Source organism: Symphalangus syndactylus, chromosome X (genome assembly GCF_028878055.3).
Source record: "Symphalangus syndactylus isolate Jambi chromosome X, NHGRI_mSymSyn1-v2.1_pri, whole genome shotgun sequence".
Lineage (NCBI taxonomy): Eukaryota > Metazoa > Chordata > Mammalia > Primates > Hylobatidae > Symphalangus > Symphalangus syndactylus.
Window position 1 is genome coordinate 126,691,617 of NC_072447.2, and position 27,842 is coordinate 126,719,458.

Sequence of the window (27,842 nt, forward strand, 5' to 3'; positions counted from 1 at the left end):
CTGTCCTCTATCGAGATCCTCAATCCTAAAATAACTGTGATCCTCAGTCTCCCTATTTCACTCCACTTTTACATATATTCTCATGCTTGCTAAATGTTTCATGGTCACCTCTCCCCATCAGTGTCTTTGCTAAGCCTGTAGGAAAAATCAGGCCTCTGCGTTCAATCTTGTGGACTATAGTTTCTTACAATAGAAAGTAGCAGTTTATGAAGAAAAACAGCACATGCATTACAAAACTTAATTCAGATGGAAGGTGGTCCAGATGCCAGCTGACTTCTACCATTTATTTAACACCTCTCTCCTAGCTTCCATCTTTCTACTGCTGATCTTCTTTCCTTTATTTTCCCCTTTATCATCCAAATATTTAATATCCATTTTTGTAGTGCTAGTGTATTTGCAAAGGTTTTAGAGAGGCTCAGTATTATCAACTTGAGGCACTTTTTTTTTTTTTTTGAGACACAGTCCCACTCTGTCACCCAGGCTGGAGTGCAGTGGCATGATCTCAGCTCACTACAACCTCCGCTTCCTGGGTTCAAGCTATTCGTGTGCCTCAGCCTCTCAAGTAGCTGGGACTACAGGTGTGCACCACCACATCTGGTTAATTTTTGTATTTTAGTAGAGATGGGGGTTTCAGCATGTTGGCCAGGCTGGTCTCGAACTCCTGACCTCAAGTGATCTGCCCACCTCCGCCTCCCAAAGTGGCTGGGATTACAGGCATAAGCCACCATTCCTGGCCAACTTGAGGACGTTTTGTGGCCAACTCTTAAAGAGAAATCTAGCAAGAGTTGTGGACAAGTGAAATGCCTTAAAATAATGAGATAATAGGTGAAAATGGACCAAGAGTCAGCCAACTCCTGCCCTCAGCCAGAACTTGTATCCCAACTTTTAATTTCTATAACCGCCTGTCACCTTTCTTTTCCCCTTTACTATTCAGATTAGTTTTTTTTTAATTTGTATAAATGTATGGGGTATAAGTGTAATTTTGTTACACAGTTAATTTTAAAACTCTACTGTCGGGAGTGGGATTGTTGAAGGTTATTTTTGTTGCATTAATCCCACCTCAAGGTCTCTGTGTAGCCACTTCTTGCAAGAAATGAATTCTGGCAAGAATTATGAACAAATTAAATGTCTTAAAATAATCATACAAGTGGAGAAAGTAAACCAGGAGCCAGCCAACTTCTCGCCCGAATCAGAACATTTCTCCTAACTTCTATCACCCTACCACAACCCTCCCTGCCATCACCATTTTATTTCCCTTTTTATATACTCTGTGTCTTATAGTGTCCTATACTGTTTTAGTGCCTTTACATTGATTTCAGGGATACATGGCCTCAATATAAACACCATGAGGGTTTTGTGTGTCCAATGACTAAAATCTAACACGCTATGGAAAAGTATGGTGCCTTAAAATTCGATAGCAAAGAGGACCAGGAGCCTGACACCTCCTGCTCTTTAGCCCAAAACCATCTCTTGCTCTCTTCTCTCTTACCACTTTCTCCCCTTCCTTATTTCCTGTCTACTATGTTTGCTGGTCAGTTTTGTTGCATTAGTTATTGTATTAAATCTGTCGCTAGAGTCAGGCCTCAATTCACAATTTGCCAACTATGGTTGTACATGACAACAGCCTCTAGCAACTTTTTTTTTTGTAAAATTTATTTTTTATTATACTTTAAGTTTTAGGGTACATGTGCACAACGTGCAGGTTTGTTACATATGTATACGTGTGCCATGTTGGTGTGCTGCACCCATTAACTTGTCATTTAACATTAGGTATATCTCCTAATGCTATCCCTCCCCCTCCCCCCACCCCCACAACAGGCCCCGGTGTGTGATGTTCCCCATCCTGAGTCCAAGTGTTCTCATTGTTCAATTCCCACCTTTGAGTGAGAGCATGCGGTGTTTGGTTTTCTGTCTTTGCGATAGTTTGCTGAGAATGATGGTTTCCAGCTTCATCCATGTCCCTACAAAGGACATGAACTCATCCTTTTTATGGCTGCATAGTATTCCATGGTGTATATGTGCCACATTTTCTTAATCCAGTCTATCACTGATGGACATTTGGGTTGGTTCCAAGTCTTTGCTATTGTGAATAGTGCCGCAATAAACATACGTGTGCATGTGTCTTCATAGCAGCATGATTTATAATCCTTTGAGTATATACCCAGTAATGGGATGGCTGGGTCAAATGGTATTTCTAGTTCTAGATCCCTGAGGAATCACTACACTGACTTCCACAATGGTTGAACTAGTTTACAGTCCCACCAACAGTGTAAAAGTGTTCCTATTTCTCCACATCCTCTCCAGCACCTGTTGTTTCCTGACTTTTTAATGATCGCCATTCTAACTGGTGTGAGATGGTATCTCATTGTGGTTTTGATTTGCATTTCTCTGATGACCAGTGATGATGAGCATTTTCTCATGTGTCTGTTGGCTGCATAAATGTCTTCTTTTGAGAAGGGTCTGTTCATATCCTCCGCCCACCTTTTGATGGGGTTGTTTGTTTTTTTCTTGTAATTTTGTTTGAGTTCATAGTAGATTCTGGATATTAGCCCTTTGTCAGATAAGTAGATTGCAAAAATTTTCTCCCATTCTGTAGGTTGCCTGTTCTCTCTGATGGTAGTTTCTTGTGCTGTGCAGTAGCCCTTTAGTTTTATTAGATCCCATTTGTCAATTTTGGCTTTTGTTGCCATTGCTTTTGGTGTTTTAGTCATGAAGTCCTTGCCCATGCCTATGTCCTGAATGGTATTGCCTAGGTTTTCTTCTAGGGTTTTTATGGTTTTAGGTCTAACATTTAAGTCTTTAATCCATCTTGAATTAATTTTTGTATAAGGTGTAAGGAAGGGATCCAGTTTCAGCTTTCTACATATGGCTAGCCAGTTTTCTCAGCACCATTTATTAAATAGGGAATCCTTTCCCCATTTCTTGTTTTTGTCAGGTTTGTCAAAGATCAGATGGTTGTAGATATGTGGCATTATTTCTGAGGGGTAGCAACTTGTTTTAGAAGAAAAAAATTCCATGTTTTTAAAAAATGAAATAGATGTAAGAGGTTGAGAGAAGCCAGCAAAATCTTCCTCCTTGGCCATCTCTTCTCTCCTAACTTCCATCCATCTATCTATATATTTGATGCTCATCTCTTTTATGTTAGTGTCTTTAGGGAGGTTTTAAGAAACTCAGCTTCAGTTTTATCACCTTGAAAACTGTGATCCAACAGCCTAAGGAGAAAATCTAACAAGAGGTTATGGGGTCAGTAAAATGCCTTAAAACAATGAGATACTGTACTAGGAGAATGAAGACAAGAAGCCAGCCAGCTCCTCTACCTTAGCCCACACATCTCTCCTAACCTCTATCTTCCTACCACTGACCCTTACTCTTTTATTTACTCCATTTTTCTTTCTGGATATTATATCATCACCTGTGCTGTGTGAGTATCTTTACATAGGTTTTGGGGGATCATTGGCCTGCCTTAGGGTTATAAGTGTCATAACCATAAAAATCCATCAAAGATGGATTTATGGAAAGGAGTAATGTCTTAAAATGTTAAGATAAGAAGTGAAAGAGACCTAGAAGCCAAACAAATCCTGCCCTTGTACAGTACCTCTCTCTTAATTTCCATCATCCCTCTCTACCTTTTCTCCTTTCCCCTCCTACTGTTGAATATCAGCTCTGCTGTGTTAGTGTCTCTGAAGAGGCTGTGGAGAGAATCAGGCTTTAATTTTTGCAATATCATGGACTGTCAGTGGTCACTTAAAGAGTGGAATTTAGCAATAGTTGATACAAAAAGAAAAGTCTTTATAATAAAAAAGGTATCAGAAAAAGAAAGATGACAAAGAGCCAACAAACTCCTGTCTTTGGCTTGACAATTTTCCTTATATCCACCTGTCTATTACTCATTTCCCTTCTCTTTTCCTCTTCTACTTCTTTGATATTTATTAATAAGTTCTGCTGCATTAGTGTTTCTTCAGAAGGTTTAGGGAAAAATCCAGCCTTGATCATCTCAACCTTGAGGACTGTTGGTTGCTCTATCTAAATGCTGGGAACCAGAGTGACAAACAAGTCATAGAATCTGAAGAAAGATAACAAGCAAAATATACACAAATGGGACAGAGGGAGAAGTAGGACCAGGATCCAGTTAACTCTTGCCCTTTAGTAACAAGATCTTTCCTTTCATCTCCCTAAACACCTGTTACCTTCTTTCTTTTTTCACCTCACTTCTGCTCTCTTCACCTTGCCAAAGGGGCTGTTAGTGCTTTCTGTCCATATGGCCTGGTAAACTGTAATGGCCCTCAGTAGGAGCTAGTGGTGTGGAGGTCTTGCCAGCTAAAAAAAAACGGGTTGTGATGACCTCCCCCTGGTTTAATCTGTGCTGCTGTGGACACATTTTATCCCACGAGTACAGCCAAGCTAATGCCAATTTGCAGTGTGCCAGAACTCATTCCCGGGATGTCTGTCATAAAACATTAGTTGACTGAGAGACTTCTAGTTCCTCAGTGATATGGTCAAGGTTGGGTATAGAGATGAGTGCACTGTATTCCTATAAAGGTGTTTCCAAATCACAGTGTGTTTACTGGAGATCAAGACACCCAAGTGGGAATTTGTGGGGTGTATGCGGCAGGATGAAGCTTCCTGGGAGCAAAGGGTGGTAATTTTTGAGGTATATTTGAGGTGGACATCTCCTTTTAGTTTCTCTGCCAGAAAAAGGGTAATTAGGGCAAATCTTCAAGAAAAGAGTGGTACAGTAGACAATAACCAGACTGAATTGCTGGCTCTTAGGCCTTAAGGCAGAGAAAGTGAGATTTGGGGGACCCTTTCTCCCTCTCTTTTGCTAATTCTACATTGCCATTTTAACATGCTATGAATATTAGGTAAACAGGAGTATGAAGCTTATCAAAGTGAGAGATACTGCTTTCTAGTGCATGCCGTGCCTATTGACCCTGAGGACTGTAATGGTGGCAGAAGCATACACAACCCCTTTCTCTCAAGAAAGATGGCTCTACTTTTCCAGCCCAGGCTTTTAAGATACAGGCCAAGCACAAGAGATCCCATCCTTCACCCACAGCAGCAGGTCAATGGGCAGTTGGTCAATTTTCTTATGTAATATTTGCTAAGTGCCAAATGTGGTGAGGCATGGTAAATGAATTAAAGCTATTCATTAAAGATTTTAAATGACACATATTTGTACATATCTGTGGGGTACATGTGATATATTGTCACATGCATAGAATTGTAATGATCAAATCAGTGAATTTAGGATATCCAACACCTTGAGTATTTATCATTTCTATGTGTTCGGAACATTTCAAGACCCCTCTTCTGGCTACTATGAAATATACAATACATTGTTGTTAACTATAATTACCCTACTCTGCTATTGAACAAGAGAACTTTTCCCTTCTATCTAACTGTATCTTTGTACGCATTAACCAGCCTTTCTTCATCCTGCCCCCACTCTCACCCTTCCCAGCCTCTAGTAACTGTCATTCTACTCTCTACTTCCATGAGATCAAAATTTTTAGCTCCCAGATATGAGTGAAAATATACAATATTTGTCTTTCTGAGCATGGCTTATTTCACTTAACATAATGACCTCCAGTTCCATCCATGTTGCTGCAAATGACATGATTTCATTCTTGTTTATGGCCAAATAGTTGTCCATTGTGTGTATATACCACATTTTTTTGAAGGCCATTAAACTTTTTAAGTTTTTTTTAATCTTTTTTTCAACTTTTATTTTTGGTTCAAGGGTACATGTGTAGGTTTGTTATACAGGTAAACTTGTATCACAGAAGTTTGTTTTGTAAATTATTTTGTCACCCAGGTACTAAGCCCAGGACCCAATAGTTATTTTTTCTGATCCTCTCCCTCCTCTTAGCCTCCACCTTCCAATAGGCCCCAGTGTCTGTAGTTCTACTCTATGTGTCCTTGTGTTCTCATCATTTCTCTCCCACTTATAAGTGAAAACTTGCAGTATTTGGTTTTCTGTTCCTGTGTTAGTTTGCTAAGGATAACGGCCTCCAGCTCCATCCATATTCCTGCAAAAGACATAATCTTCATGTTATCACTGCATAGTATTCTATGGTGTATATGCAGCACATTTTCTTTATCCAGTCTATCATTGATGGGCCTTTAGGTTGATTCCATGTCTTTGCTATTGTGTAGTACTGCAATGAACATTCACGTGCATATGTGTTTATAATGGAACGATTTATATTCCTTTGGCTATATACCCAGTAATTGGATTGCTGGGTCTAATGGTAGTTCTGTTTTTAAGTCTTTGAGAAATTTCCATACTGCTTTCCACAATGGTTGAACTAATTTACACTCCCACCAGCAATGTATAAAGTGTTCCCTTTTCGGCCAGGCATGGTGGCTCACGCCTGTATTCCCAGCACTTTGGGAGACCAAGGCGGGTGGATCATCTGAGGTCGGGAGTTCAAGACCAGCCTGGCCAACATGGTGAAACCCCATCTCTACTAAAAATACAAAAATTAGCCGGGAATGGTGACACAAGCCTGTAATCCCAGCTGCTTGGGCGGCTAAGGCAGGGGAATCACTTGAACCCGGGCAGCAGAGGTTGCAGTTAGCCGAGATCATGCCATTGCACTCCAGCCTGGGCAACAGAGTGAGACTCTGAAAAAAAAAGTGTTCTCTTTTCTCTGCAATCTTGTCAGCATCTGTTATTTTTTGACTTTTTAATAGCCATTCTGACTGGTGTGAGATGGTATCTCACTGTGGTTTTGATTTGCATTTCTCTAATGATCAGCGATGTTGAGCTTTTTTTCATGTGCTTGTTGGCCACATGCTTGTTTTCTTTTGAAAGGTGTCTGTTCGTGTCCTTTGTCAATTTTTCAATGGGGTTGTTTGAGTTTTTTGTGTAAATTTGTTTTAATTGCATATAGATGTTGGATATTAGACCTTTGTCAGATGTATAGTTTGCAAATGGTTTCTCCCATTCTGTAGGTTGTCTGTTTACTCTGTTGATAGTTTCCTTTGCTGTGCAGAAGATCTTTAGTTTAATTAGGTTCCATTCGTCAATTTTTGCTTTCGTTGGGATTGCTTTTGGCATCTTCCTCATGAAATCTTTGCCTGTTCCTATGTCCTAAATGGTATTACCTAGATTGTCTTCCAGGGTTTTTATAGTTTTGGGTTTTATATTTAAGTCCTTAATCCATCTTGAGTTGATTTTTGTATATGGTGAAAGGAAGGGGTCCCATTTCAATCTTCTGCACATGGCTAGCCACTTCTCCTAGCACCACTTATTGAACAGGGTATCCTTTCACCATTGCTTGTTTTTGTCAGCTTGGTTGTAGGTGTGCAACCTTATTTCTGGGTTACCTATTCTGTTCCATTAGTCTATGTACTAATATCATGCCGTTTTGGTTATGGTATCCGTGTAGTATAGTTTGAAGTTGAGTAGTGTGATACCTCCAGCTTTGTTCTTTTTGCTTAGGATTGCCTTGGCTATTTGGGCTCCTTTTTGGTTCCATAGGAATTTTAAAATAATTTTTATCTAGTTCTGTGAAGAATGTCATTTGTAGTTTGATGGGAATAGCATTGAATCTATAAATTGCTTTGGGCATTATGGCCATTTTAGTGATATAGATTCTTCCTAACCATGAGCATGGGATGTTTTTCCACTTGTTTGTGTCATCTCTGATTTCTTTGAGCAGTGTTTTGTAATTCTCATTGTACAGATCTTTCACCTTCTTAGTTGGCTGTATTCCTAGGTATTTTATTCTTTCTCTGCCAATTGTCAATGGGATTGCATTCCTGATTTGGTTCTTGGCTTGGCTGTTGTTGGTTATGTATTTTCTTTGTCCACTTGTTCATTGATGAACACACTCAGGTTTATTCCATATCTTTGTTATTGTTAATAGTGCTGCAATATACATAGGAGTGCAGGTATTCCTTAGATATACCGATTTCTTTTCCTGTGGATAAATACTCGGTAGTGGGATTGCTGGATCATATGGTAGCTCTATTTTTAGTTTTTTGATAAATCTTCACACTGTTTTCCATAGTGGCTATACTAATTTACATTCCCAACAGTGTACATGAGTTCCCTTTTCTCCTCATCCTTGCCAGCATCTGGTTGTTGTTGTTTTTGTTTGTTTGTTTTTGTCTTTTTAATAGTAGCCATTCTAATCAAGGTAAGATTTTTTGTGGTTTTAATTTGTATTTCCCATTTGATTCGTGGTGTTGAGCATTTTTTCATACACTTGTTGGCAATCTGTATGTCTTATTTTAAGAAATTTCTATTCATGTTCTTTGCCCACTTTTTAACGGGATTATTTGTTTTCGTTTTTGTTTTTTATTGAGTTGTTTGAGTTCCTTGTATATTCTGGATATTAGTCCCTTGTTGGATGAATAGTTTACAAATATTTTCTCCCATTCAACAGGTTGTCTCTTCACTCTGTTGATTGTTTCCTTTATTGTGCAGAAGCTTTTTGGTTTAATATAGTCTCACTTGTCTATTTTTGTTTTTGTTGCCTGTGCTTTTGAGGTCTTAGCCATAAAATCTTTGCCTACACTAAAGTCCTGAAGTGCTTCCCCTATGTTTTCTTCTAGTAGGTTTATAGTTTCGAGTCTTATGTTTAGGTCTTTAATCCATCTGGAGTTCATTTTCGTATATGATGAAAAATAGGAGTCCAGTTTCATCCTTCCGAATATGAGTATCTAATTTTCCCAGCACCATTTATTGAAGAGGGTGCCCTTTCCCCAGTGTATGTCCTTAGAAATTTTTTTGAAAATAAATTGGCTGTAAATATGTGGATTTATTTCTGGGTTCACTATTCTGTCCCATTCATCTATGTGTCTGCCTTTATATGAATACTGTGTCATTTTGATTACTATAGCCTGGTGACACATCTTGAAGTCAGGTAGTATGATGCCTCCAGCTTTGTTCTTTTTGCTCAGGGTTGCTTTGGTTACTTGGACTCTTTTTTCATTCCATGTGAATTTTAGGATTTTTTTTCTATTTCTGTGAAATATGGCATTGGTATTTTGACAGGAATTGCATGAAATCTGTAGATTGTTTTGAGTAGTATGGTCATTTTAACAATATTAATTCTTTCAATCCATGAGTGTGGGGTGTCTTTCCATTTGTGTCCTCTTCAATACCTTTCATCAGAGATTTCCTTGTAAAGGTCTTTCACCTCCTTGGTTAAGTTTATTCCTAGATATTTCAGTAGCTACTGTAAATGGGATTGCCTTCTTGATTTCTCTCTCAGCTAGATCAATATTGGTGCGTAAAAACACTACTGATTTCTGTATGTTGATTTTATATCCTGCAATTTTACTGAATTTAATGATCAGATCTAAGAATTCCTTGGTGGAGTCTTTAGGTTTGTCTTGATATAAGCTCATGACATATGCAAAGAAGGACAATTTGACTTCCCCCTTTCCAATTTGGACCTTTCTTTTTCCTACCTGGTTGCTCTGGGTACGACTTCCAGTAATACATTGAATAGGAGTGATGAAAGTGTGCATCCTTGTCTTGTTCCATTTCTCAGAGGAAAGGTTTTCAGCATTTTCCCATTCAGTCTGATTTCAGCTGTGGGTTTGTCATACATAGCCTTCATTATGTCGAGGTACAATCCTTCTATGCCTAGTTTGTTGAGAGTTTTTATTATGAAGGGATGTTGACTTTTACCCAATGATTTTTCTGCGTCTATTGAGATGATAATACAGATTTGGTGTTCATTCTGTTGATGCAATATATTATTTGCATATGTTGAACCATTCTTGCATCACTAGGATAAATCCCACTTGATCATGGTGTATCTTTTGGACAGATTGTAGGATTCAGATTGCTAGTATTTTGTTGAGGACTTTTGCATCTATGTTCATCATGGATATTTGCCTGTAGTTTTTTGTTGTTGTTGCATCCTTGTCTGGTTTTGGTGTCAGAGTAATGCTGGCATCATAGAATGAGTTAGGGAGAATTCCCTCCCCTTAATATTTTTGGAATAGTTTGAGGAGAATTGGTATTAGTTCTTCTTTGTGAGTTTGGTAGAATTCAGCAGTGAAGCATTCAGTCCTAGACTTTTATTTGTTGAGATACTTTTTATTACTGATTCAATCTCATTACTCATTATTGGTCTGTTTAGGTTTTCAATTTCTTCCTGATTAAATTTTGATAGGTTGCATGCCTTCAGGAATTTATCCATTTTCTCAAGGTTTTCCAGTTTGTTATCATCCAGTTGTTCAAAACAGTCTCTGATGATCTTTCATTTTTTTCTTTTTTGAGACAGGGCCTCACTCTGTCACCCAGGCTGGAGTGCAGTGGTTCAATCTTGGCTCACTGCAACCTGTTTCCTGGGTTCAAGCAATTCTCCTGCCTCAGCCTCCCGAGTAGATGGGATTACAGGTGTGTGCCACCACATCCAGCTAATTTTTGTATTTTCAGTAGAGACAAGAGTTTCACCATGTTGCCCTGGCTGGTCTTGAACTCTTGACCTCAAACGGTCCACCCGCCTTGGCCTCCCAAAGTGTGGGATTACAGGAATGAGCCACCATGCCAGGCTGATTTTTCATATATCTGTGGTATCAATTGTAATGTCTCCTTTCTTATTTCTGATTTTATTTATTTAGATTTTCTCTCTTTTTTGGTTCATCTAGCTAGTGGTTTATTGATTTTGTTTACCTTTTGAAAAAATTTATTTTGTTGTTCTTTTGTGTTTTTCTTTAGTCTGTTTCATTTAGTTCTGCTCTGATCTTCATTATTGCTTTCCTTCTACTAATTTGGGCTTTGGTTTGTTCTTGCTTTTCCAGTTCGTTGAGGTGCATCATTAGATTGTTTATTTGACATCCTTCTACTTTTTTGATGTTGGCAGTTATTTCTATAAACTTCCCTCTTAACATTGCTTTTTCTGTATCCCATAGATTTTGGTATGTTGTGTTTCAATTTCATTTGTGTCAAGAATTTTTTAAATTTCCTCCTTAATTTCTTCTTTGACCCAATGGTCATTTGGGAGCATGTTGTTTAATTTCCAGATATTTGTTTAGTTTCCAAAGTTCCTCTTGTTATTGATTTCTAGTTAAACTCCTTTGTGGCCTGAGAAGATATTTGATATGATTTTGATTTTCTAAATTTTTTTGGGACTTGTTTTGTATCCTAATGTATAATCTATCCTGGAGAATGTTCCATGTGCTGATGAGAAGAATGTGTATTCTATAGCTGTTGTATGAAATGTTCTATAAATCTCTGTTATGTATATTTGATCTCAAGTGAAGATTAAATTCAGTGTTTCTTTGTTAATCTTCCCTCTAGATGATCTGTCTAATACTGAGAGTAGGGTGTTGAAGCTCTCACCTATTTTTGTACTGGAGTCTAGCTCTCTGTTTACTTGTAATAATATTTGTCTTGGTGCTTTGGTGTCAGAGGCATATATGTTTAGAATTGTTATATAGTATTATTAGATTAATCCCTTTATCATTATGTAATGACCTTCTTTATCTCTTTTCACTGTTTTTGACTTAAGTCTGTTTTTTTCTGACATAAGTATAGCTACTCCTGCTTGCTTTAAATTTCTGTTTGCACAGAATGTCTTTTTCCATCCCTTTACTTTGACCCTATATGTACATTTACATGTGAGGTGAGTTTCTTGTAGGCAGCATATAGCTGGGTCATTTTTTAAATCCATTCAGCCAGTCTATATCTTTTTTTTTTTTTTTTTTTTGAAACAGAGTCTCACTCTGTTGCCCAGGCTGGAGTGCAGTGGCACGAACTCGGCTCACTGCAAGCTCCACCTCCCGGGTTCGCCATTCTCCTGGCTCAGCCTCCCAAGTAGCTGGGACTCCAGGCACCCGCCACCATATCTGGCGAATTTTTTTGTATTTTTAGTAGAGACGGGGTTTCACCATGTTAGCCAGGATGGTCTCGATCTCCTGACCTCGTGATCCTCCTGCCGCAGCCTCTGAAAGTGCTGAGATTACAGGCGTGAGCCATTGTGCCAGGCCCAGTCTATATCTTTTAAGTAGAAAGTTTAATCTATTTATATTCAAAGTTATTATTAATATTTGAAGGCTCATTTCTGTAATTTTATTAATTGATTTCTGGTTATTTTGCATATACTTTGCTTCTTTCTTCCTCTCTTACTGTTTATCATTGTGGTTTGATGGTTTTCTATAGTGGAAACATTTGAGTCCCTTCTCTTCCTCATTTGTGTGTTGGCTCTACCAGTGGGTTTTATACTTTCATGTATTTTCATTATGGTATATACTCTCCTTTTTCTTCCAGGTGTAAGACTCCCTTAGGCATTTTTTATATGGCTAGTCTAGTAGTTATGAATTATTTCAGCTTTTGCTTGTCTGGGAAAGACTTATTTCTCCTTCATTTATGAAGGGCAACTTTCTTCAGTATAGTATCCTTGGTTGCCAGGTGTTTTTTTTGTTTTGTTTTGTTTTTCAGAACTTTGAATTTAGCAGCCCATTCTCTCCTGGCCTATAACATTTCTGCTGAGAAATTCACTGTCAGTCTAATGGGAACTCCCATCAGACTAAGTGACTAGATGCTTTTCTCTTGCTATTTTTAGAATTATCTTTGACTTTCGACAGTTTGACTACAATTTGCCATGGAGAAGACCTTTATAAAGGTTTAGGGATCTCTGAGCTTCCTGTATTTGTATGTCTAAATCTTTTGCTACATCTGGAAAGTTTTCAGCTATTATTTTGTTACATAGGTTTTTTATCACTTTCATTTTCTCTTCACCTTCTGGGACACTAAAAATTCACATTATTGGATCACTTTACAGTGTCCTATATGTCATAGGCTTTGTTTATTCTTTTTTAGTATTTTTTCATTTTTGTCTGACTGGGTTATTTCAATGACTTGTCTTCAACTTCTAAAATTATTTCTTCTGCTTGATCTAGTCTAGTGTTGAATCTTTCAAATGTATTTTATATTTCATTCAATGAATTATTCAGCTTTAGAATTTCTGTATGTTTTTCTTTTTATTTTAGCTATCTCTTTGGTAAATTTCTCACTCATATCCTGCATTGTTTTTCTGATTTATTTGTATTGTTCTTCTGATTTCTGTGTTCTCTTGTATCTCACTAAACTTCTTTAGTATCATTATTGTGAATTTTTCTGGGATTTCATAAATTTCTTTTTGATTGGGATCTATTGCAGGAGAAGTATTGTGTTCCTTCAGAGGCATTGTATTTTTTTTTACTTTTTCATATTTTTTGTGTCCTTGCATTGATATCTGCACATTTGGTGTAACAGTTAGTTCTTCTAATATTTTAAATTTGCTTTTGTAGGGGAGGACTTTTTCCTGAAGATTTTTCTATGGTGTTGGTTGGGTAGGACACTTTGGCTTTGATTCTCGGTATGTGCAATAATATAGTCCCCATGATGATTTATCTGGCTGTAAACAGCATCAGTAGTATTTGTGATTTCCTTGGTGGTGTAGGGTGCAGTTGTTGGTGGAGGCTGTGGTAAAGTTTTGCTGGGGATGGGGACATCAGATGGGCCAGTTCTTGGGCACCAGTGGTAGTAGCAACAGGTCAAACATACCTGTCCATGGGCCTCAGGGAAGTGTACATGGGCACCAGTGTTAGTGGGTCTAGCCAGGCTGATTCTTGGGCCTCCAGGCAGCTTGCTCAGATGCCAGTAGTGGCAGTGGTGGGCCGGATGGGTGGGTGGGTCCTTGGAGCCCTAGGAATTGGGCATGGCATGGGCAATGGTTGTAGCAGAGGCAACACAATCCTCTGACTCCCAAGTTGTTTGTCCTGGTGATGATGGTGGCTGCAATAGACTAGGCCAGCCATTCTTGAGGCCTGTAGGTAGCACATGCAGGTGAGTCCCAGCCATGGTGGTAGTGACAAGCTAAGTCAGCCTGTCCTCAGGTTCCCAGGAGGAGTGCTAAGTTCCAGTGGTGGTGAATGGGGCAGGGCAATCTCCAGGCCCCTGGACAGTTTACTCAGGCACTGGGAATTGAGGGGAGTAGAGCCAGGCCATCTGGTGGTGCATGTGGGTGCTGGCTGTGGTAGGCAGGGGTGAGGTGATCCTTAGATCCCCAGTAGAATGCTCAGGTTGGGGCTGAAGTGGCTGTGCTGCAGCCCTACTGCTGGAGAAGGCATGGTGGCTTTCAGTGGCAGCAGCCATAAACAGGTAGCTTGGGAGCATGTGCTTTGGCCCTGATATAAGCAGGGAAGCCTTTCCTCAGGGCTCTTTTAAATATGTAGCAGCACTGCTACTGGGAGTGACAGGGTCACTGCCAATGACTCGCGTTTCGCCCTGGCAGCAGCAGCCAACAACAAGGCCAGCCCTGCATTCAAGGTATTCAACCCCATTGATGGGGTTCCAAGGATGTGGAAATGCAGGGGCTGTTGGGCCCCTGGTCAGGATGTAGTCTGGTGGGGGCTGGGCTCTCAAAATGGCACCCTGCTGTGGCTGCTTAGGACTCTGGGGTAGGTAAGACCCACTCAAGCTCCCTCTCTAGAGAAATGCCATTATACAATCTCTAGGCAACTCCTTCAAAGCCCATGTGGGTTGAGGGCTCTCCCAGGGCTAGGATTGCAGGAGTCCACATTGGGAATATGGACTGCTAGGGTTCTCTCACTTATCCTTTATCCACGCTGAGGCACCTCTCCAGGCTTCCAGATGATCCCAGCCAAGCAGGCTGCCTTACTCCTTTCTCATTCCTTGAGTCAGATGTTTCCTGTCACTTCTCTATTGAATTCCAGCATTCTCTCTTAGGAAATATATTCAAAGTGTGATTATCTACTCACTATTTTATTTCTTCTTTGTACAGGAGGTGAGTTCTGGATGCCTCTATTCAGCCATCTTGAAGCCCCTTTCATTGGAGTTTTATCCTCAGCATTTTATTTAAATATAAGTTTAAGGAGTGAGAATGGAGAGTTGGGTAACAGTTAGGCTTAAACCTCAATGGTAGCCTCTGCTAGACTTTCAACACAAGTGAGGCTCTCTGCTGAATTTATTACAGGGGGAATAAAATGGGAAAAAACACTGAGTCTTATTTTCTCTCATGAAGAAAGCCTTTGGGAGAAAACTCATCATGATGAATTAATGTTAATTTTTAAAATGCTTTGTGGTTATCAGAATGAAGGAGTGGTTCTCAGTGATGTAAACTATTTGACTCTTTGTCCAGTCTCATTGACTCATACCCCACTTATGAAAAGAAGAGAAAGGGGCTGTAAGTAATAACTGAAAAAGCTGTTTCACTAAAATGTTTTCTAAGACTGTCTTGTTATCCATGGTAAAGAAATGTAAACTTAAGAGAAGCATGGATGGAGGTGCTGACTCTACAGATATTGTTTATGTTTAGTTTGTTAATAAATTCACCAAGCTATACACGTAAAGATATGTGCACTTCTCTATACAATTATTACACTTCAATAAAACCTTTTTTAGACTGTTAAGAGAGGAAACATTAAAGAATTGATACGGATTCGGGTAATAAAGGTGTATGCATTTATCAAAACTCATCAAGTACATTTCATTGATGTAAATTTTACCTCAGAAAATGAAGAAAGAAAAAGAACTGTAAACAAACATTGAATTTTAGTTAATGACCTGCATGCTGAAATCTTTAAGGGTGAAGTATACTAATGTCTCCAACTTGCTTTGAAATGAATCCCAAAATGAAATGGTTTGATAGATGAGTAGAAAAATAATTGTAGAATCTGAGTGTGACTATGTGGGTATTCACTGTATAAATCTTTCTATTTTTCTGTATGTTCGATCATTTTTATATTAAAATGTTGGCGGGTTCTAAAGAAGGGAGGAAGAATTCTACCCATCTGTTTATGAATAGAAATGATGGCTTCAGCTCATTGAAGACCCTAACACATTAAGAGTAATTAGCAGGATATAGTTATCCAGCAAAAGTAGCAGCAATTCCTGGGCTGCAACTTGTCCCACAAGATAATAATGCCCAATGGAGCTGGCAGAGCTCACATGGAGATACTCCTTTCACAAGGCTTAGGTGGCAGAGGCACCAGATGGTAGCCACAGCAAATTAGAAGAAAGTGGTGGATACTATGTAGTAGTTGTTAAAATTCATTTATTGTCTGGGTGCAGTGGCTCATGCCTGTAATCCCAGCACTTTGGGAGGCCAAGGCGGGCAGATCACTTGAGGTCAGGAGTTCGAGACCAGCCTGGCCAACATGGTGAAACCCCGTCTCTACCAAAAATACAAAACTTGGGCGGGCATGGTGGCATGCGCCTGTAATCCCAGCTACTTGGGAGGCTGAGGCATGAGAATAGCTTGAACCCGGGGGATGGTGCAGAGGTTGCAGTGAGCCGAGATCACACCACTGCACTCCAGCCTGGGTGACACAGCGAGACTCTGCACTCCAGCCTGGGTAACAGAGCGAGATTCTATCTCAAAAAAAAGATTCATTTATGGATACATGTGAGACATACCCTGGGATTTGTACCATCATATACAACCAAGCTGTCAGTTTCACTCATTGGCATTTCTGTAAATCACAAATTTCTAAAGTACTCATCACTAGAATCTGAAGCAGTCCACTGTGTTTATTATCTTAGGCTGAAGAAAAGTTTGCTATAACACCCATTAGGGTCAAACTTTTTCAACATTTTCCAATTACATAAAGCATTATATTTGTATGCAATGAAGAAAGACTAAAAATACAGGTAAATGAAACACATCAAAATATTTGCTTAAAGTTGGCACCTATGTTTGTCCATGTGGCAGCCACATTACATAAAGACACAGGAACTAAAATGGAAGAATGCATATTTTCTCCATTATGCCTGCAGTTTCAGGGACATAGTGCCCTAACTCTTAATTTCATATTCAAGGCTGTCTTGATTGCTAATAAATGATCCTAGGGAAGGAGCTTTCACATTATCCGTAGCACTCTAACAGATATGGTGAGTAAGAATATACAACCTCCCACAATCATGATCCTTTCAATGTCTTTCCAGGGTTTTACTGATATTTTACTGGAAAGAGTCATGCATGGGGGAGCCAATATTACAGGTTTCCAGATTGTCAACAATGAAAACCCCATGGTTCAGCAGTTCATACAGCGCTGGGTGAGGCTGGATGAAAGGGAATTCCCTGAAGCCAAGAATGCACCACTAAAGGTAATGTTCCATGGCATGTAAAAAACCTAAGGCCAGTTTTTCAAAGTATCTCAGTATGGTCTTTATATACTAACAGTCATCTTATGATCAAGTGATTTTCCTCAGAAGTGATTCAAAGATGCCACAAAACAACTGCAGGTGATGCTATTGCATTTGAAAACTAAACCCCTGAATAAAGAAGCTGTTGAGAATGAGATCTTTTAAAATCCAGTGCTTGGAAATAAGTTAACTTAATTTTTAATGAATTTTATTTGTAATATGCTCATAACAATTTACAGTATTACAAGAACCTGAGCCAGGCAAAGGGTGGGGGCAGTGGGAATAGGTAAGGAAGATTGATAGTCTGAAACAGAAAATTAGATTTTACATTATTTATGCGATTGCTTTGTTTTAATAAGTTCCATGAATCTCAGTACACCCAAGTGAATTAGGGTCTAATAAAGAGTGTACATTGCCTATATGTATATTGAATGGAAATGTTTTCCTGCCTGCTAAAGTATCTTAGAAAATAATTCAATTACCTAGGTTGCTCATTTTCACAAAATCAAGATAAGAATATTAAAAGCAGAAAGTCATGGTTAAAAATGCACATTTTTCATGTGTTCCCTTATGGCTAGAAATTCTATTATTTAAAAACCAGGAATTAAACAGATAAATTAGGGGAAAGTTCTTCATGCTACACAAAGGACCCTTCAAATATATTTTTTAAGTAAATCATTCCCTCGGTGCATTGATTCAAATATGAAACTGACTTTAAATTCTTCCTGATATAGTGAAAGTATGTACCATAGCTGTGGTACGAAATGGGGGATCAAAACAGAGTCACGACCCTTTCCTAAAAAAGGAAAAGGGGAAAAGATCTTCCTCATTGTTTCAAGATACTCATCCTCACATCCTTCCTCCCTGGCAAGAATAGAATAGGGGATAACAGGCCAGGCATGGTAGCATGCGCCTGTAATCCCAGACACTTGGGTGGTGGAGGCAGGAGAATGGCTTGAACCCATGCAGCAGAGGTTGCAGTGAGCCGAGATCATGCCACTGCACTCCAGCCTGGGCGACAGAAAAAGACTCCATCTCAAAATAATAATAATAATAATAACAATAATAATAATCATCATCATAGGGGAGAACAGTAGGCAACACAGACCAGAAAGAAGATATAGAGATACATTCTGTACCACCTATGCAGCTCCATCTTAAATGGGTTACGTCAGAACATAATACAAGTGAAACTACTTTATGCAATTGGTGTGTTCTAGAAAAGTTATAGGTTAAACATACTTTTTTCGTTCAGTTAAGCCACTTACTAGTTAAGTGGTACCCTGTGGTTGTAGTGATTATGCCTGCCAGATTTTTCCAAGATAGTCTTGTTTTAAAACATTCTGTTTTAGGGTCCGATCAAGTGTCCTAATTTGCTTCAGTAAATATGGTCACAGTCCCTATGATGAATCCTTTGTAATCAAAAAAATTTTTAATGTACTAAACTGATATTTACTGGAAAATAATCCCAAGTGAATTAGGCTCCAATACAGAGTGTATGTTGCCTACACATATATTGAATGGAAATGTTTTCCTGCTTGCTAAAGTATTGTTGAAAATAATTAGATTACCTAAGTTGTCCATTTTCATAGAAATCAGGATAAAAATATCAAAAGCATAAAGTCATGGTTAAAATGCATATTGCATTACATTTAGGTGAGATTTTTCATAAAACTGCCTACCCACACTGCTTTATGATCTTTAGATTTACCAGGTAATAGGTAGAAGAGAGAAATTCATTTATTTAATATTTTAGTGGGTTAGTAGTCTGGCACCTAGAATGTGCCAGACACTGTGTTAGGCATGAGAAAATGAGTAAGGGTAAGAAGTATGAAAAGGGTACTGAAGAGTAGTTTATGCCTGTGCTGAAGTTGTAGAGCCATATAAAAGAGAAGGAAGCCAATCTCAGCTCTGGACTATTCATTGATAACACTTGGTGTGTATAATGTAAAGTTCTAGAACCCACTGAGAAGAAATGTTCACGCTTATAAGTAAAACCCTTTAAATAACTTTAAAAATTGAATATTTAAATAGATGTTACAACTTACAGATTACTTTTGCTTAGTATTCGTCATTATAGAACCTTGCACAATATCGGCACGATTCACAATAGCAAAGAGTTGGAACCAACCCAAATGTCCAACAACGATAGACTGGATTAAGAAAATGTGGCACATATATACCATGGAATACTATGCAGCCATAAAAAATGATGAGTTCATGTCCTTTGTAGGGACATGGATGAAACTGGAAATCATCATTCTGAGTAAACTATCGCAAGGACAAAAAAACAAACACCGCATGTTCTCACTCATAGGTGGGAATTGAACAATGAGAACACATGGACACAGGAAGGGGAACGTCACACTCCGGGGACTGTTGTGGGGTGGGGGGAGGGGGGAGGGATAGCATTAGGAGATACACCTAACGCTAAATGACGAGTTAATGGGTGCAGCACACCAACATGGCACATGGATACATATGCAACAAACCGGCACATTGTGCACATGTACCCTAAAACTTAAAGTACAATAATAAAAAAAAAGAAAAAAAAAGAACCTTGCACAATATCAGTCAAACCAAAAGCCCACTTTAAAAATTGATGTATAATATTTTTGATTAGGAAATAAAATTGTCTACAGATTAAAAATCCTGATAATTTACTCTATAAACATTTTCTTTTAGGGCTTGGGGGGGTATTCTCACACACTGGTAAGTAGAAACTGAATAAAGCAAAAATTAAATCGCTCCTTTGGCATGGTTTGGAAAGGACTACATTAAGATTGCTGACAATTTATGCAGTCAGCTGAAAAGAAAATCACCACCATGTTGGCTTCATGTATTGCAAAGATGTACAGACGCAAAGATTTTTCTTCATGAAAGAACATATGTCCCCTGTTACAGTCACACTTGATGATTTGCTTCTGAAAGACAAGTAACATGAGAAAAGTCAGAAAAGCTAATTGATAGTTGTAGAGGCAATAATCTATTCACTCCCAATTGTATTTGGACATACTGTACTAGAGAGAGAGAACTCCCCCGGGACATTTTGCCACATTTTTAAAAAGTCAACAACTTTCTATATTCTACCAGTATTTGTCACCCCTGCAAAACAGGGGCCAGCTTATTTTAACCATAGTTCGTTATGTTAATTCATTTAATGAAAAAGCATCCACCATTTCAAATTGCGGATAATCAAATCCCTTGTATTAAGTGACTGACCTCATCCCTAGTAGAGCATATCAATATATCCAAGGAATAGAAAATGTTCTTGCCTGCAAGAGGTGGCATCATGAAGTATTGCCTATGAATTGTCAACATTATCAGAATTAAAACTCAATAATAATTGAAATTTTCTACAATTGAAAAACAGCTTTGGTTTTTGCTACCCCCAGGAAACAAAAACTCATTTATTGCTGGCCAGAAGTCCTAGCTCGCCAGAAACATGGTCCAGACAGAAATGATTAATGTTCTTCTCCAAATTAATTTCAAGCTGTCTAACTTAGCTATTTCCATTTTCCCCTAAGTAAACACCGGATCTCAATTTTCTATTACAAACAGCAGTAACCCAGTCTTGCTTTAGGATATGGTGTTTCCTCTCCAGTCTATACATGCCATCCTTTAACTTCACACATATTTCTTCCTCTATAAAGGACCCAGCCTTTTGGTAGTCACTCACTCAGTATAAAAAAGAAACAGAATTGAGAGCAAGAGAGAGATTTTCTTGAGACATTTGATTGTAATAATCGTTAACACATGCCCACATGAGGTAAGAAGTACCATTGTAGAATGAATCAAATTCAGGCTTGCCCAGAGAGATCTCTTAAATAATTAGGGAGGTGACTGCATAGAACAATAGGTAGAAATGAACGAAAATTATAAGAAACAAGGCAAATTTTGAGGGTATCATTTATCATGATATCTTGCTTTTCATGCATCTATTTCAGTATACATCTGCATTGACACACGACGCAATACTGGTCATAGCAGAAGCTTTCCGCTACCTGAGGAGGCAGCGAGTGGATGTGTCCCGGAGAGGAAGTGCTGGAGACTGCTTAGCAAATCCTGCTGTGCCCTGGAGTCAAGGAATTGATATTGAGAGAGCTCTGAAAATGGTAAAGACCACAATGGGTTACTGGGGTGGAAGAAACTTATAAAGACATAAAAAAGATGAGACCTTAATCTTGAGAGAAGACATACTAAAAGGAATAGGACCAGATTATGTAGAATCTCAGAGTATGCAAAGAGGATAAGTATAGCCATTTCTATAAATCATCCAAATCTAGAAATCTAAAAGTTGGAGGTCGTTTCTTGAAGCTTGAAAAAAAAAAGAGAGAAATTTAGGGCAAATGAATTTTTGGTTATGCACTATACTGTGGCTAGTAAATGAAACTTAGTACTCTCAAAAGTTACCGATTGAATATATAAATAGCTTCAAAAAATTCAAACCTTTCAAACATATGACATTCTTTAGGGAGATTAGGATATTTTATAAGATGTTCCTAACTTCAAGATAGACATTACAAAGGACAGCATCCTCTGGCTCATCAGACAAATGATTAGCCTAGACAGGCTGTGGAACTTAGCCATTGTGATAGTATTTCTGTTGTCAAAAAGAACATTCATGCTATTCTACAGGATGAAATGCAGGAACATGATACATTTCTAGGCCTACTTAAGAAGCTTTTGCCTAATGCTGCAAAGAAAAAGCCTAAAGAAAAGTAAAAGGAATCAATGGATAGACAGTCAAATAGGTCACTTGTTTTTAGTATTTGCTGGATAGGAGATCATTTAAGGCTTCAAGCAATGTCCTTTGAACAGATTTCGTTATTTGTACCAGAAGTAGCATCACCCATTCATTGCAGTTTTCCCAGCAGGAGCTCTGTCCTGAATATTTTGCTTTATGCCACATGTGCCTGCATGTATTAAAATGAGCTTTCAAGAGTACAAGAATCTCTTATTTCTACTTATTTAGTTATCCTGATGTTTGGGACATCCAAATCAACAAAGAGATGGGCAAAGATAAGATAATTCTGTGTGCAACCCAGCAAGGAAGAACTTGTAACGGCCTCATAACATACATCATTTTGTGTAGCTGGCTGTCTTATTGATGCCTTAAATTTGCCAAGTTGGAAGCATTCAATCAAAAGGGGTTAGTAGCCCTTGTGTCTCTCTTCAAGAAAGAGATATGACTCATTCTCCCATCATGCAGATTTTTATGTCATTATGTCAGTTCCTTAACAAATGCCCTAAGTGTAGTTTTATGGAGGTAGCACTGTACAATTTTGAAGAGCAGTTAATTAAATTCAACCTTCATAGCAGTTACAAGATTTGTATTGTCAGGTGAAACATAATGATGAGTGAAATATAAAACTCCCTCAGAGTGAATCAAAAGGAGTTTTCATCAACAAAACCTCAAGGGGCAAGAGCCAGCATCTCTAATTGACTCCCTATTCATGACACAAATAACTACCTTCCCAAATAGAAAACTGGCTATCAGAATGAAGGATAAGATACCAATTGGGCTAAGAAAAAAAATAGATTGATCATACTACTGCACAGAAAAGTTTCTGCATGTCTACCTCACTGATAAAGCTCAAGTTATAAGCCAGGTAACCTTCCTCCCCAGGCCCTAATGACCAGATACTCAACCAAAACAATACATTACCTTTCCATAGGACAATCTCTATTGCTCCAGAGAGGCTGGAAGGCATCTATTTTTTCCAAAAGTAGACAGTGCCTCAGTAAAACTGCTCTACTCAGAGGGACTGTAAGGGAGGCTAGTCTGAAGTACTAAATGTTTTACTACATTAAAAGAAATCCCATTTTATTTAAATTAATTAAAATTGAGACTGCATAATGTAAAGCATCCCTCATTGTGACTAGCACATAGTTGTTTCTCAATAAATTATTCTCTTCCTTCAAAAGAAATCTGGCAAACAAAATCAATGCCTGGCAGAGGCTCCTAAGGGGCCTGTTTTAATGAATAAATAAGCACAACATTCATTCAGTAAATATTTATTGAGCACCCATGACTATGTATCAGGCTCCATATTAGTATGCAAGCATGAAATAAGATGAGGAGTGCTCACATTTAAATTGTTAATATGTAAACAAATGCTTTAAAATATCTTAAAGCCACTTGCAAATTGGGTAATCATTCTCCTCACAATCTGCAAATAATGCAAAGATCAGCCCAGCACAGTCTACTGACATATCTGTCACAGATTCTAAGTCATTGAGACTTGTTCAGTCAACATTTATTAAGGATCTGCTCTATCCCAGGCACAATATTAGTTGCTGAGAACAGAGGTAAAAAAATGTCTCTCATCTCAAGATGCTCCTAATCCAGTAGGAAAGTCAGAAATACATAGATTATAAAAATGTTATGTCTAAGTCTTGCACAGGATGCTATGAATTAAAGAAGGGATCCCAGATGGGATGCTGGGAAACTGTCACTAACATTCAATACTGGACCACATCCTTAAAAATAGATTTCTCTGGGTGGTAGTCCAATTCCACTCTGGTCACCAAACGTTCAAATCATGGGTCTGGAATCTGTTGGACTATGCCTTGACTATTCTCCAGTTCATATATCATATTCAAATAGGTTGGGTCTTTAGAAATAGACAACTCTTAATGAGACTTAAAGCCCTAGCTATTTTCACTAATGAAGGCTTTCCTTAATAAGTTCCTATTGCCCTTGTCTCTGCCCTGTCTAACTCTTCTATCAGAATTCAATGCTCAAAATAGAGTATAAAGAGCCCTTCGTGCTCACATTATGTATCAGTCTCATCCCACTGGATAAGTAATTTCTATCTCAACAAAGGTCTTTTCTCTAACTAGAAGTGTGATGCCACCTTCTCTGCAAGCCTAAGCTAACAATAGGGCTTAGGTTTGTTGGATCAGTTGGACAATCATCTTGTTTTCAGTTCATCAGATTGGAGCATTTTCCTTTCAACAGGAATTCCACAGTCTCCTACTGGTGGTGAACAAGCCCCTTTCTCTTTAAAAAATGTTCCCTAATATTTGACAATATTTTTCTTTCTGCAACACAAACCCACTGCCACCTCTGACTTGTTTGACAGCTTGTCATTTTCCATAAGTGATGAAAAACAATTCCATTCTTTCATACTAGGAAAATTAGATATATTCTTTCTCTTTGAAGCAAAGTCTTTGACCTTTACTTGCCAGATGAGTAATGCAAGTGGTTAACAACAATTACTTATATTTGTAGAGGGTATTTCATCCAGTGTCCCTGCACTGTAAAATAGGTAAAGAATCTATCTACCTAGAAGAGATGGCCTCTTGCTAATTCATAATACTGAGCCCAGGCCCAGGAAAAATTGTTCCACACATGAAATCGGCATTTGGCATCCCAAACAAGTGTTCTGGCTTCCAGTACTTCTACATTTCTTGTCTAGTGCTCCATACTCCTGACCCCTTAGGCTTAATAAATTTCATCAGTCTTTGGATTATCCCTCCATGGCTTAGCTCTCTTGTCTGTTACCCGTCTGTAGCTGAGTGTAGGTTAAATAAGAAGGAAAGCTCATCCCTGTCACCGTAGTAGCTGGTAAATGTGTAACCCTCTCAAGAAACAGAACTAAATCCATTTTGGTTAATAATAATTAATATACCTAGCATGTATTCTGATGCTTAATAGATGCCACATACTCTTCTAAACATTACATATATATGCGTGTGTGTGTGTATATATATCTTCTCTAATCTTCCCAATAACTCTGAAAGATAGATACTACTAGGATTTTCAATCTTACAGATTAAGACACTGGGGTAAAAAAGCATTAAGAACATGCCGAAGGTCATTCAGTTAATAATTGAAGCTACAATATGAGTCCAGGTGTAACAGTGCCCATGCTACTGAAACCAGATTATGTTCAGATATGGGAAATATTAAGATAAGACACAGCCATGGCCCCCAAGGAACTCAGTTTAGAATACATTACCCTAGTTAAGGGGGTAGGCTGCAGAGTATTTTTAGGAAGGGGCTAGTGGAAATTTCAGGTCCTTGAAAAAGTGGCGGTAGAGCCCTCATTATATTATATAAGTAACAGCATCTTACACCTACTCAATGCTTCAAAACTAAAAGGCATGCCAAGAAAATACTGTGGAGGAAATGAAGATCTTGTACAGACTTGATCTGGTGGATAGAGCTCAATGACTTGCAATAATAATTCTTCAAGATTCCAAGATCTGTCAGTAGACCTCATCCCAGAGACTTAGAAGGCAACAATGCCGTGCTATTTTTAAATTTTAAATTTTCTCTTTCTACCAGGTGCAAGTACAAGGAATGACTGGAAATATCCAATTTGACACTTATGGACGTAGGACAAATTATACCATCGATGTGTATGAAATGAAAGTCAGTGGCTCTCGAAAAGTAAGTAACCAAAACAGACATTTAAAGAAAAGGGCTCTTGAAAGAGGACAGCATTTGGATGTAAGAAAATAAGTATTATTATTTTACAAAATATCAGTAAGGATGAGTGGGAGATGGGCACCTCCAGGATGAAGGAATAGCACACCTATGTGTCAGTGTTGGGGGTCCTGATGGGAATTACAAGACACGCGGAGACAGGATGTCAATCCTTATAGAGCTCAAGAAAGTTTTGTTCCACAACAGCACTTGAATTTCATGCAGTACTTTTTTGAGGGAAAAATAGGCATCCAGGTCAAATGTCTTCTCTTTCTAGGCTGGCTACTGGAATGAGTATGAAAGGTTTGTGCCTTTCTCAGATCAGCAAATCAGCAATGACAGTGCATCCTCAGAGAATCGGACCATAGTAGTGACTACCATTCTGGTAAGTGTGAACAGAAGGTAGGTGGGCTTTCTGTCCAGCAAGACATCTGTTTTCTGAAAAGTATTTTTCCACCAGTAGAAAAGACCTCAAGTTCAAACAGTAAAAACTTCCAACAGGGAAGCTCAGGAAACTCTCAAAGTATCTTGCCACGATGATGAACAGAATGTCATTTAACAAAAAGAAAGAAAGAAAAAGAACAGGAATTTAGAACAGTTTTAGATTATCATTTTCCTCTTTCTCCCCACCTCCATGCCCGCCCCCATAGGACTGATGCTTCATCTGGACTTGAAACCTAATTCTTCATTGTGGGGGAAGCAGCATTGTGTGGAGGAGAGAGTACATTAGGATTCTAAAATTAGGTCTACCACTAACCTGTAAAACTGTGCAAGTCACAACTTCTCTGAGCCTCAAGTTGTTGTTTCTCCATTTATGAAAGGGGTATAATAATAATCACCTACCCATGTCATAAGCCCGTTTCAAGGCACAATTCACTACATGAAGAAGTTTTCTACAAAACTCAAAGCACTTAAAATGTGAGATGGTATTCTCATTTAGTTTTAAAACACTTTTCTAAAAGCTGGTTTGTTTTTACTGAATGAAGTACAAACCTGGGTTAAAAACAAATACATCTCTAGGTGTGAAAGTATGACTAACTGAATGGAGACTAGGCTGAAGTTTGCCTTTCATCTAAGCATACATACCAAATACTCCCTTTGTCTGAAGTACTATACTAGGCCCTGGAGATATAAAAATGTAAATGCCACGGACCCTGACCTCACAAGGATCACAATGCTTCCCCAGGGCTTTGCCTCAACTACCTACGATTCCTACATAATAAATCTTGAGAAATCAAAGGCACTTCACCATCATGTAACTAAGTCTGCCAAATTTGATGAAATCAAAGACTTGATAGGTGAAAACTGGGCCATCTTTCAAACTCTCAAAAAGAACTGAAATCCTTCTCTGCTTCCTTAAATTATCAGTTAAGGACTCCCCCTACCAAAAAAAAAAAAAAGTGACCCAATGAACACTCAATTAAGGCTCTTCTGTTTACTAAGTAACAATTTAAAGGCCTTTTTCACATGCCAAACCTCAATAGTCACAGAGGGGAAAAATTATTGCATTCATCTCCTCTTAGAAAAATGTATAGGAGTAATCCTTTTATCTTGCTTCTGGTCCCAAAGGAATCACCATATGTAATGTACAAGAAGAATCATGAGCAACTGGAAGGAAATGAACGATATGAAGGCTATTGTGTAGACCTAGCCTATGAAATAGCCAAACATGTAAGGATCAAATACAAATTGTCCATCGTTGGTGATGGGAAATATGGTGCAAGGGATCCGGAGACTAAAATATGGAACGGCATGGTTGGGGAACTTGTCTATGGGGTGAGTTTTTTCCAATTCTCTGTGCTTTCCAATTCATTTACTCTGTGCTTTCCAATTAACAAAGAAGAGAGAGGATTTAATTTTCAAGTGCAGTATTTATCCAATTGTATAGTTTACATATAGTCTACAAGAAAAATATATTCTTCTACAGTTGCGCTCTGTAAAGGTAGGTTGTCAGTAGTATCCTTTGGACAACAGGATTATTTTACTAAAAGGAGAATAGAATTGGGGGATTTTATTTGGCAACATTAAGCACAGCCTGCCCTCTATTTAAAATCTGTTCCTTCTGTGCTCTCTAGCTCAGGCAGCAGAATTACCACCCACATAGTTGCCTAAGCAACTTTGCCTAAGCAACCTCATCATCTTTCCTCATTGTTCCCCTCTTATCTAGTCAGTCACCATGTCCTATGAATTCTACTTTTAAATCTCTCAAATCTAGACACACTCTTCACCCCGACCATCGTCACCTTAATTAGGGTTCTTAACATCTATCAGTCATTTAACTTGTTA

At 38.4% G+C, this 27,842-nt stretch overlaps 1 protein-coding gene across 4 annotated transcripts in view; it reads left to right on the top strand.

The window, feature by feature from the left end:
* GRIA3 (glutamate ionotropic receptor AMPA type subunit 3) overlaps nt 1–27,842 on the top strand; it is a 311,313-nt gene that overhangs the window by 197,071 nt on the left and 86,400 nt on the right. For all 4 annotated transcript variants that reach the window (XM_063634906.1, XM_063634907.1, XM_055269444.2 and 1 more), the window contains 5 exons: nt 16,919–17,080; nt 21,067–21,234; nt 25,416–25,520; nt 25,834–25,941; nt 27,126–27,332. In XM_063634906.1, the coding sequence (XP_063490976.1) occupies nt 16,919–17,080; nt 21,067–21,234; nt 25,416–25,520; nt 25,834–25,941; nt 27,126–27,332 (750 nt within the window). The remainder of the gene's footprint in view (nt 1–16,918; nt 17,081–21,066; nt 21,235–25,415; nt 25,521–25,833; nt 25,942–27,125; nt 27,333–27,842) is intronic.